Source organism: Pseudonaja textilis, chromosome 3 (genome assembly GCF_049901715.1).
Source record: "Pseudonaja textilis isolate UNSWEBS1 chromosome 3, rPseTex1.2, whole genome shotgun sequence".
Taxonomy (NCBI): domain Eukaryota; kingdom Metazoa; phylum Chordata; class Lepidosauria; order Squamata; family Elapidae; genus Pseudonaja; species Pseudonaja textilis.
Genome location: NC_141992.1, coordinates 157860846 through 157873686, shown reverse-complemented (window position 1 = coordinate 157873686; position 12841 = coordinate 157860846). Strand labels below are relative to the sequence as shown.

The 12841-nt window shown below is 35.9% G+C and overlaps 1 protein-coding gene across 2 annotated transcripts in view; it reads left to right on the top strand.

Moving 5' to 3' along the window:
* The first annotated feature begins 5166 nt into the window (after positions 1-5166).
* LOC113435456 (desmocollin-2-like) overlaps positions 5167-12841 on the top strand; it is a 31294-nt gene continuing 23619 nt past the window's right edge. For both annotated transcript variants that reach the window (XM_026699257.2, XM_026699258.2), the window contains exon 1: positions 5167-5672. In XM_026699257.2, the coding sequence (XP_026555042.1) occupies positions 5595-5672 (78 nt within the window). In that variant the 5' untranslated portion in view covers positions 5167-5594. The remainder of the gene's footprint in view (positions 5673-12841) is intronic.

The following is a 12841-nucleotide window of genomic DNA, read 5'->3' as shown; positions in this document are numbered from 1 at the left end:
ATACTGGGTTTTCAAAAATGTCTTCTATATATGCATGTACTGTGTATGTGTGTGTGTGTGTGTATTTCATGCAAAATATGATATATGTATTACTTTGATAAACCTCTTTAAGATTGTACTCATATTTAATGTGCTTTGAGAAATATCACTATGCTATAAGAATAATATATTCAATAAATATAGAAAATGTATATTTTTTATTATATTGAAAAACAAATCTTTGGCTATTGGCATAAATTTTGACCTAATGCAGTTGTCATAAAATTCAGCATCTCATCTATCTGAAATACATCAAGGTCAGAGCTGAAGTTTGATATTCAGAAATTAAGCAATGCAATGTCATCAACATACAGGAAGTCCTTGATTTATGACCAGTTGTTTAACAACCATTTGAAATTACAATGGGCCTGGCTTGCTTTTATGAAAATCCCATGGACAGTGCGATTTGCATTATTTTTCCTGGCATTTTTGGTTAACTTTCAGCAAAAAAAAAACGCCAATTCAGAAGTTGTTGATTTGCTTAACAACTGTAGTGATTCACTTAATGACTGCCACAAAAAATGTCACAAAATCAGGACCGGTTATGTGGATCCTCATCTTAAGATGGTTCCAACTGTGGTCATGTTGAGGAATACCTGTATATTAACTTATATTTTAATTAATTTTGAGACAAGCCATTTGCTTTATTATTTTGTCTGATAGCAAATACTGGCTATAAAAGTACAATTAGTCAAAAGAGAAACTGAGCATTTTTGTCCAGTATCTTTATGTTGAAGAAGATGAAAAAAAAAATCTCCAATTTAGATTTAGCCACTTGATCTCATATTTGAGCCATTTAATAAATCCTATAAATTTTTGTATTTGGCCCATTTAATAAATTCTATAGACATTCAAATTTAGTTAATATATTGCTTAACCTGCTGTCTTTCCATAAGATTTTTGGGGGATGTTTTGCTTTTCATAAAATGTTTGCATGAATATATGCATTTCCATCCAGTTTTTATAGATTTTCCTGCAATGAAATGAAAATGATCAAAGGCTGCCAAACTATTATTAGATGTATTAATATATCAACACTGATAAGCTGATGGTTACTTCAATGACATATTAGACTTAATTATATACAAAATTATATATTTTTCAATTTGTGCTCATTAAAGTTGACTCTTTAAAAGGTTAAAAAGTTGTAAGCTCCTTTCAGGAATAATGGCAGAAATCAGCATGCACAAAATCCACACTTATAATACTTATATAAACACTAGTGCTACTATATCTTTACTATTTTAGAACCTGTCAGTCTAGTGGTATACCACATATTTTATAGTATATTATCACTTTCTTCCAAACTCCTACATATGATTTTTATCCATTCAATGAAGCTGATGATTATGCTGAAGTATACTGATTATACTATCTATCCTTAGTATGTTTGAACTTAACTGTAGTGATCATTAAGCTAAATATTGATATTGAATATATTTATTGCTAGATAAATTAAGCATTTTATTTAACACACAGCTTCATGTAAGCATAGCATGAAGGAAGAAAAATGAAGATTACTTGTAGATTTCAGATATCTACTTTCAGTTCACATATAAACATGCATAAATACAATACAGTATGAATACATGGATGCAGAAAACGAAACGGAAATAGTGGGCTAAAAAGCCATAACAGGTAATAAGAAGGTATATTGAGTCCAATGCCTTATGTTTATATAGCGATAGTAGTAACACTTAGATCTATATACTGCTTCACAATGCTTTAGAGCTCTCTCTAAGCAGTTTACAGAACATATTGCCCCCTAGAACATGGGTCCTCATTTTACTGACCTCGGAAGGATGGAAAGCTTAGTCATCCTTGAGCTGGTGAAAAAGTGCTGGCAGTCAGCAGCAGTAGTCTGCAGTACTGCATTCTAACCACTGTGCCACTACACCTCTTATGCTATGTATATGGATTACTCTGAATCAGAATAAAATAGATTTATTTCTATTTCATCAATAGTCATTTTCAAGAATAGCCCGAATACATACTTTGTTAATCACATTTTATTTACTGAAATAGATTACTATTTATTAGTAGAAATATAATTATAAAATAAAGCACTAATTAAATAATATGCAGAGAATACTTGCTATGATTTTGGTCCTTGATTCAAAGCAATAGAATGAGACGATCCAGTCCAATTGAATATCTGGCTGTGGTACAAGATTTTTAAAATATTTAATTTTGACATAACCTGATTATAAATAAAACTAGAACAGGTTTATCTATTTTTTTTTTCAGCAGAGTGGGATGAGATTTGCAAGCATGCTATACAAGAGATTAATATATCAAATGTTATGGAAGTACCAAACTTTTTAACCTACATGCCTTTAAAAATAATTTTAAGGTGCTTGTAAGTTCATATAGGACAAAATATGACAATTTTTGTAGCTATGATATCTCTTATTGCAGGAAACATGTTAACTAAATTTCAAACAATATGTTGAACATTTTTTTTGGAAAGGGAAAGGTATTTTGTAAACAAAATTGACGTCAACAGTAAATGTTGGATTTTGGGAGGGATTTGGGGAATATAAAGGAATAGTTCACTATTGATTTATTTTATTATAAAATGGTTAATTCATAAAGTCAAATCAGCTATTAAGACAGTTTACCAAATACAGTCTATATGTATTTGTCTATATGAGAGGTAGAGTGAAAATGAGGTGGAATGCATGGCAGTTAAAATACCTTTCTCAGCCCTTCAGTGAAATTCTTTTTATAAGAATGACTGGGCTAAGGAAAGCCTTTCTAACACTGAGTTCATACCCTTCACCTATACTTTTCCATTATTGCTTTTTATATGAATAGCAGAAGGTGGTTTTTTTTTTTTTTTGCAATATTCTACTGTTTATGTTTGAGAGCATTAACAGCAAATGTATACCTTCTTAAGTCCCAAAATCAACATGGCAAAGGTTCGGACAAGTCTCTCCACCCTGAATTCTAACTGTATATTCTAACTATAGTATGGGCCACTTCTAAAATACAGTTCTGGACCAATATTAACAAAAGAAGTCTATACCTTATGGCTTATCGTTCAAAAGTATAAAATAGTTTCCAATAAAATATTTAACTTGTATAGATCTTTTAGAGCAATGGTTTAGTACAAATCTACTAGATCTGCACCTTGATTATTAGGTTTGTCCATTTTTTTCTATTTGATACAAAATGTTTAAAATTAGAACAATGTATCATGTTGTTCAATGCTCCCCAAAATGGACATGTTAAATCTTTATAACTTCAAAATATACTTCTACACTAATAGAATGTAGAGATAGAATTGGAGTATTACCAATTATATTTATCCGACATGGGTAAAATGAGGAGCTAGATGGTTGGGGACAATATGCTGACTGTAAATTGCTTAGAGAAGGCTGTAAAATATGATGAAGTGGTATATATTGCTATTGTTATCTGAAAAATATGCTAGTGAAACTATTTTGCAATTAATATCAACATTCATTCATGGAAATACAAATCCAGTAATGATGTTGGAGTTCCATTTATTTAATATTTATTTAATTACATTTAATGTTGGTTACATGTTGGTGTCATTTAAAGTTGATTAGAAAATGGGACTGAAGGAGTCTTCACACTAATTAATCTTCGGGGTGTGATAAGGTTGTGATTCATTCAGCCACTAATACTTTTGAAAAGTAAACTATTTAGAATAGTAGAGGCAAGAGCTTGATCTCAAAATAGTCATGAAATTGTGAGACCCATTAAGATGACAAAAATGTATTCAAAAGATTCTAAATTCCACAGCAGTTTATTTAAGTTATTTGTACTTAAGGTTGCCCGTCCTATTTACACACAGTGGACTTTCATTGTACTTTACAGAACCTTTGATAATTAAATGATAATTGTCATTTAATTGTCATTTTGGTGCTATGTCACTTTTTTCCTCTCCTAAACACCTTTCATTCAAAAAAAAAAGGTAGCCAACTTTATTTTAGACTCTCTTCACAACTCTGTGGAAAAGAAAATAGATTTTATGTTCAAATGATGTTCTTGTTCCTTTAAAACTGGCAGTTACACGAGTTTGACCAATCTTGCTCAATGGGGAATTTTCTTCTGTAGCAATTCCCTTGTCTTCCCAAGAGCTAAATTAACATAAAAATATGTTTGCCTTGACACTAATGCAGATGATTAATCAAATGAAAAAGGTATTCTGTGAAGATATTGATTAAAATGTTTTCAGATACTATGTTTTTCCCCAAGCATCACCTCTATATTCTTCAATAAAATATATGTAGCTCACAAACACTTCTATATTGTAATGAACTGCAAAAATAATCTTGGGAAATGAGGATATTTGAACAGCAGCCAAAACAATAATTTGATAAGAGAAATCTTGGGTCCAAAGGAAGAATGGGCAGGAAGAAAGTGTGTCTGAGGGGACCCTGCCTAGTTTTCTGGAAAGTAAACAAAGGGGGTGCTTCAGACTTAAAGATTCTATTGCTATAACCTTAGAGTAAAGGTGGTGTAAGTGCTCATGTTTTTGGTTTCCTGTCTGAAGTAATTTGAAGGGCTGACAATATGTATGTTTAACTTTGCATTTCAAATAGGTCAGTGGTTATCCTGCCACAATTTCAAATGCTAAAATGCTTTTAATAGTTTCTCAGGCACCATTGTGTTAGTCAACACACTGACCCATTGTGTACCTTAAATGGATTTGTTTTGAAGAAGACCTTGTTCCGGGCAGAGATGGTTTCTTCTGTAAAATTCCAAATTCTAGTGATCAACAGGTTCTGAAAGAACAGCGTATATTTGATTCGTGGTTGCACAGAAAAAAGAAATAACACCATTGGTGAGACAATCCTTGAGTTGCCGCACGACAGAGGCAAAGAGAAATTAAAACCATCGAACTTGCTACTTGAAAAAGCGGAAGGAGGTTAACAGCGCCCTGAGCCAAATGGGATTTAGGAACAAATATATTCAGTCCTTGCCATTCCTTTTCAGGGAGCAGAGTCCTTTCGAGGGCCTCGTTTCGAAGCTATAACGCTGCAAGCAGACTTGTCTAAAGAGAGTAAGGCCACCCGAAGGCAAAGGCAATTACTAAGAGGTGACGAAGTTGAAGGAGTCGCCGCCTTTCCGGTTCGCCTACCCCGATCTCACACATTCCTGTGCGCCTGCAGTCAGGGACGAAACAGCCGGACAGGGCATGTCCCAGCTTTTTTCCTACCTTCCCAAAACCGGGCGGGGTTGGGGCTCCATTCCCTAGTCAAATAGAAAGAAAGAACGAGGGAAACTAATTAGCCTATCTCAAAGGTGCCGTTGCTAGTACTAACCTTCCTCCCTCCGTTGGCCCCACCCTGGCTAGGAGCGAAATCCTACTGCGGACGGGAGGAGCCGCCAGCTGGAGCCTAAGCGAACCAAGAAAGGCAGAGAAAACAAAGTCGTCTCCTCCTCCTCCTGCTCTTCATTAGGCCCGCCCTTGGAGCTGCAGCCGGGGAGCCGGGCGGAGGAACCTCAGACTCACCTGGTCAAAGTCGCTCGGCGCGCAGCCCAGTGGCCGCAATTCCCACCAAACCGCCAAGCCTCCGGACATGATCCCGCCGGCAAGAACAAGGCACGGAGGGGGCCCGCTTGGAGCGGCTTCCTTCCAGCTCCTCCTCAGCCTCCTGGTGAGTGGAGCTCTACTGGGAGGGGAGTGGCGGGGTCGCCTTCCCGAGTGAGTGGAGGCAACAAGGTCTCGATAATGGCAGGCTGAAAGCCACGAAGCCGTCGCTGGCCCACGCGGGACCTTGAGAGATTTGCGCCCGCGTAGCAAAGACTTAAGTTTGCGCCGGTGTGGAAGTGTTTGCTAGGAGGAGCGCCTGTGTCGGGGTGCGCCCTGGCGCGGTGGAAAGTTCCTTTGGAGAGACCAAGGGTTTACGCCTGGCATACACTGGGGGAGAAATGCTGTTATGTTTTGTTTTCTTTTTCTTTTTAAAAGAAAATGTCTTACGCAGCCAAAGGCAAAACCTTAAAGACTTAACTTTTTGCTTTCACTTTTTTTCGCCTGCGCGTGCAGAAAAGGGGCGGGGGGGGGGAAATCAAATAAATGAAATTGTGAAAAAGGGCAGCGAAGTAAGAGGGTTGGGAGGAAGGGGTCGTCTTTCACCTTGCCGATTAGATAGCAAAATATGGCCGGTTTTCAAGAAGGGCATCGACTTTTCCTTGGAAGGGAGGATCAAACCACACCAAGCGTTGAATTTGCTTTTAAAATTAAGGTGGCGGTTCAAGGCTACTTCACACTCCTCTCTTCCGAAACAAAAGATGATAAATAAACGTTTGTCTCTATCTTCCTTAACCTGATGCAGAGGTTGAGGGGTGGGTAAGCGAGTAGGAGATCTTTAAAAAGTTGTATTTTAAGCGGCTTCTGAGTCGTGGGGAGAAGAAATAATGCAAATAAAGAGAAGATAGAACCAAATATTGCATATTTCATGCCCTGGAAGGGCATCATCTTTTAGGGTGGATATAATTTTGAAAGAGTGGCATTTACCTTTTGCAGACTTTGCTGCACTACAGTTTATTTGTTTCGTTGTCTAGGGTTCTCAAGAAATAATGTTTCCTCTTTCCTATTTGAAAGCAACTATTTACCTGTTTATAGCAATAAAATGGTTAATTTGCTTGCATAATCTGTTGAAACCCAAGGAAATATTCTGTCTCTGGAGAGAAGAGAACTGGGTTCTTATTTAATTCCCCTGTTTTGGAATATTTTTTCTTTCTTTCAGCAATGTCTAATAATTTCTATTATTGCTTTAATATTGTTTTAATAACCAGCATCTTTTTATTTAAATATGAAAAATTGTGAGATATAAGAGAAATGCATCGTAGTGTTATAATTTTAGAGTACTACTTTGGGAATATATATACTGATTTCCCTGGAGATCTCTCTCTCTCTCTCTCTCTTTCTCTCTCTCTCTAACACACACACACACACACACACACACACACACACACACAGAGAGAGAGAGAGAGAGAGAGAGAGAGAGAGAGAGAGAGTAAAACTCCCTTTGTTCAAGATAGAATTGAACAAAATACCTCAACTAATACAGATAAATTCAAGAAATATATGGCAATCATAATAAGCTGAAATAGTAATGAATTTTGAAAAGCAATTAGTACATTTCACTTATATTTATTTCTAATAAGAAGCAGAATTTAAAAATACAATTAACTCACTTAAACTGGGTGTGATTGCTTATGTCGTAAGAATAAACTCCAGAATTTCATATCTCTGTTTAACTTTTGAGAGTAAGCATAGTTTGACAATTCAATTAGTTGGCTCCAGCATATTCTGGAAAGGGGTCTCCAACCTTGGCAACTTTAAGCTTGGAGGACTTCATCTTTGCTGGCTGGGGAATTCTGGGAGTTGAAGTCCTCCAGGCTTAAAGTTGCCAAGGTTGGAGACTCCATATTCTGGAATGATTACTCCACCCATATATGACGGCCTAGTTCTGCTTTCCTTTAAAAAGCTGTTAAGACCTGGTTTCTTTGTCGAGTTGAGTTGAGTGGATTGAGTGGTGTTTCTTTAGTTGTTTAATTATTATCTCCCTTTTGGATTCTTCAAAGAGGCAAGAGTTTTAATGTGTGTCTATTTGGGCAGGAAACATTGCTTGATTTATTGTATACCATCACATACTTTTGAGTTGGCAGCTGCTGGAAATCAAATAAATTAATAATTCATTGTTCAAAGAGACCTGTTTTTATTTCTGATAAAACATGAATGTAATAATTATTTTACTAAATCTAAACTCTTTTTACTGATTGGTGACTTTTCCAATCTGACAGTCCATATATGAGCAAGGTTGCTGCCTGCTTCTTGCTAAGAATAATGTTTAAATGTACATTTTATTGCATAATTCTGTTATAGTTGTATTCCTAGATCATATACTTTAAATTTATTATGAATAACAGGTAATTATGATATTTGCATTTATGCTGTACTCAATCTTTTTTCCAACAATCATTACTAGGTAACAAAAATGGTGGTAAAAATGACTGGTTGAAAATTATCAGAAAATTAATGAGAGAACATTAATAGAATATAATTTTTAGTTCATAGTACATTCTTAATTAGAATGATCAAACTATGTTTATTGTTAAAACTTAAATATGTGAAATTCTTATATTATTCTTATGACATAAGAAACAATGCAGTTGCTTATTCTAACATAGGCAACTGATTTTAATGAACATTTATGATTATTTAATGCAATAAAAACAATGAATAATTTTTAATTAAAACACTGATTATTGCATTTAACTATATGCATCTAGTTTACCTGTATCTAGTTATTCTAGATAAGAGACCATGAGTTTCAATCCTTTCTTAGATATGGAAGTCAGTTGGATGATCAGTTATTGTCTCTCAACCCAGCTCATCTCACAGGATAAAAATCTAATAAACAAATAAATAAACCATTCATTTATTCCCCCTTCAAGGTGATAAAATACTTTGTTTTCTTTTTATGTTAAGGTGCTTTCTTTTTGTAGCCATTTAATATATTTTGCTACTGATAACATTTTATATTCTAAACAAAGTAGTAATTTGAGTTAATGGTATTTAATGAAATAATAGTGTGCTCTTGGATTTAAAATTCAATACTTGGCAACATTCCAAGAATGTTGGTGAAACCTCTTTGCTCTAATTAATAAGAAATGTGAACTTTTATATTAAATACTGCTTGTAACTGATTTGCTGACATTTGTTTTGCAGCCGTACATTTTATGTCTTCAGATAATGTTGAAAAACTAAGCAAAATTGGACTTTGTTTATGCTTGATGGGACACCTCAAAATAACAATGCAGAATTAGACTGGCAAGCAATAATAATAATAATAATAATAATAATAATAATAATAATAATAAAATCCAAACCCAAATAAAGGCAAATGTTTCCCTGTTCTTCACAACAAAATTGCACAGACGCTTTCATGAAGAAACGATTCAAAAGAGATTCTTCCTTAAAGAGTTTCCAAATCAGGAAGCATAGCCCATCACAAGTACAATATAATATCATTTTTGGACATAACCTTTTAAGAAGGATTTAGATAAACAAATGGGTTTATAAAAGGACAAAAAGATAATAAAAAATGGGAAACTAAAGTTATATGAAAAAAGATGAACGGAGTTGACATGTTTAGTTTTGAGCTGAGAAGATTGAGGCGAGATAGAACAGCATTCTCAAATACCTGAAGGGATGTTATACAGAAAAGATCAAAAATCATTCTCTTTCATTCAGAGTTTAGGACTAAGACTAATGAATTTAATTTACAGAAAGTCGTTCCTCTTTAATATTAAAAAGAACCTTCCTACGATAAGGACAATAGGACCAGTTAATCAGAAATATAAAGTGCCACCGTTTATTGGATATATTTAAGTAGAGTGGAAGAATCATCTGCTCAAGAAGCTTTTAGGAACAAAAGGCTTGGTCTTAGTGGCAAACATCCTTTTCCCATTGCATTCAATTTGCACTTCTTCCCCTTCCAGACTTTATAATTTTATTATAACACAAAGAACTGGATTGAAGGATTCACTTTTAGTTAGAGCTGTATCTCCTGAATCCCTTTTTAGCATTGAGTAATTAATAAATGTTTAAGGAAAAAACTACTTTATGTAGGAATAGAAAATAATATACAAATGTTTAACATTTTACTTTGTTTTAATATATAATAAGCTATTAAAATCTGTGAGAATATTAAACTAGAGCTCACTGCTTCATAAATGTGTGCTATTGCAGTCATTTTAATAGTCCCTAAAATAGCATGAATATTGTACCTTGCTACTCTTTCCATACAATAATTGGCTGCGTAAAGAATGCAGAATTGTAATCCCTTGATTCCTGATGATGGTGCTCATTATCTGTATTTTCTATTTTGCCCTACCCATATCCTTGGTGGTCCCTTGGTCTTTGTGAGTGACTATAGCAAAAAAAAAAAAAAAAACCTGGCTTAACTTAACTGCATAGGATATCTCATGACCTTCTACTGCAACTGCTCAACATGCTGGGACGCAACTCTTGGTTGTACAACAAAATGTTTGCTATTGTCTTGCTATACTTGTTGGGGCTGCATCTCTACAATCCTATATAGAAAAGCCTAAAGATACTTCTTCATATGTGCTGTAGATTCCATTTCAGTGTATGATTATATTGCCTCAGTTTTCGGTCTCTTGAGGGTTAGTTTGTTCTTTTTAGAACAATCCCTTAAGGCTTAGAGCATTCGTCCTGCCTTGGGCATGGAGACAACTGCGTGATCTTTCTGTCACAGCCCTAAAAAGTGGCAAACCATGTCTGAAAATGTTGCCATGAAAACTGCAGGAACTTGTCCCTGCAGTCCTTAAAAGTCAAGACTGACTTGAAGAAGCATGTGAGTGTATGTATATGTATGTGTGCGTGTGTGTGTGTACACACACACACACACACACACTTTACAGACTTATCTTTTTGGGAAAAAGAAGAATGCTGTTGATCTTTTCTCCGTACATTTCACACTTTTCAGTGGATTGGCTCAGTGGTGCATTCATGTCCATGGAGCATTCATGTCCATGGAGATTCTGTCATTCAGGTCATGGTTGTCCCAAAGTGCTTTTTCAAGGGGTTATTGGACTTTCTGGTTTTTCTTTGAAGACATTTCACTTTTCATCTAAGACGCTTCTTTATTTTTTCTTCAGCTATCAGTTATTTCCTCAAGGGAATTCTAAATTTCTAATTCTAAGAGCATTTTATAGTGGAAGAAACATTTGTACTTGTGAAAATGCTAAATAGGTGATAGTTATGACTGGCTCTCATACTTACAGCTGTTACAGCATCCCAAAGTCATCTGTTTGTGATTTGCAACTTTCCATGCCACCTTCTGACAAACAGAGACAATGGTGAAACTGGCAGGAAGTCACAGACACATGACACCCTTGCTTAATAATATGCATGGCCCTGGCTTAGTGGCAGCTGGGACTGCCAGAATTGCCATCGCTAAACTGTGTTGTCACGGGTTTTTGACTTACGACCATGTTGCTTAACTGAATTTCTGGTACCAATTAGTGTTATTAAGTGAGGGCTACCTTCATTATTGATGAGAGGTCTGTGCCTATATAGTGATTGCAATTTACTTTGGAATGCTTGTTTATATCCATTTTGTTAACTATAGCTTTATAGGCACTCATAACAGAGTAACCTCCTAGATCTAATTACGATTTACTGTATTAATATTCTTCCAAAAAAGCATCTTGAGAAACTTCCCTGGAAACCCTGTTTAAAGCATTACAACTATTTTTATTCACTATAATTGGCAACTTTGATTTAGAACAATGGTCCTCAAACAGTTTGATGATTGAGGACCTTAAAGAGCTTTGGTTTATGTGAGTTATATCAATATTTACTGTATTAGTTAAAACGGAGTATTTTTTAAAAATAATTACGCATTTGACTTCATGGGGCCATTGGTCCCTAGACCACACTTTGAGAACTACTAATTTAGAGAAGAAATGGGGAACTTGAAACCTTTCACTCATTGCTGAACTACAATTCCTGGCAACCTTCTCCACTGGCCATTCCACTTCAGTTGCAACATTAATCCATGCAGTTTATATTTTCTTGTTATTATTGCATCCAGGGTAAACATGAACAGACTGTTAACTTGCAAAATATTGAATGATCAACAAATTGGCTATTAAGAATTATTATACCACATAGGAAGAAGACATCTAAACAAAAGCAGAGGATACAATATTTAACAGTTTTTTTTAAAATAAAGGCAAGAAAAAAGACTTTTGAGCAAGATGATCAGTTTTTTTGTTCTGTTTGTAGCAATTGACAGATTTACCTTTTTTTAAAAAAAGGAATAAGCTAATGCTTACTATGAGAGTTCGTTGAACCTTTGGTGCTGATTTAGATATTTGTATCTCTCCTTTGTTCCTTAAACCAGGGCCATAAAATAAGTATATTTGAATTGGTGCATGATGGTGGTATTCTGGATGTCATAATGTAGCTCAGGAATTCTCCCCCATGCTGCATCGAGAGCCCAGGATGGGTTGACACCTTCCTATGACATCATAGCTGAGTAGCTCTAGATAAGCTTAGATAGCTCTACATAAACGTCATAGCTCTTGATAAGCATTTCTACAGTGTCAGCACAGCTATGGACAATGCCCTGGCAGTGCCTTCTGTTGACATTCTGGTTCTGGCCTCATTCTCATCTTCTGGCACTCCCACGGAGCTAGAAGATATCCTGAAACCGGATGATAAACGTTCCGAACAGACCCTCAAGCACAATCAGTAGGCTGCTGCTTGGGCTGTTGGAGCTTCAACAGAAGCATCCTTCTTCACCAGGGCATCCATATGGTGGCTGCACCAACTCCAGAATAGATTGCCTGGTTCTGACCTTCGGTCTCACCAAGACCTTAATAAGATTATTGCAGCGGCGGAATTCACTGCAGATGCCACTCTCAATTCCGCCAAATTTGTATCCAAGGCCATGGCATCTTCTGTAGCAGCAAGAAGACTTTTATGGCTCCGAAACTGGCAGGCGGAGTCATGCCGCAAATGGAAGCTGGCTTCAGTTCCTTTCGCAGGCGATAAGCTTTTTGGCGATGATCTGGAACCTTATCTCATCGAAACCAGAGATAAACGTAAAATTCTCTCTTCCTCTGGGAAGAAAGCCAACTATCGCCCTGCTCCTTATCACCCTCCTGCCTTCCGAGCGGAGACCTCATCTCGCTTCACCCGCTCTCACAGGTCATACTCCCAATGCCAAGACCCATGGGCAGAAACATCTGGCAGGCAACAACCTTCTGCTGGTAAATGGCCCTT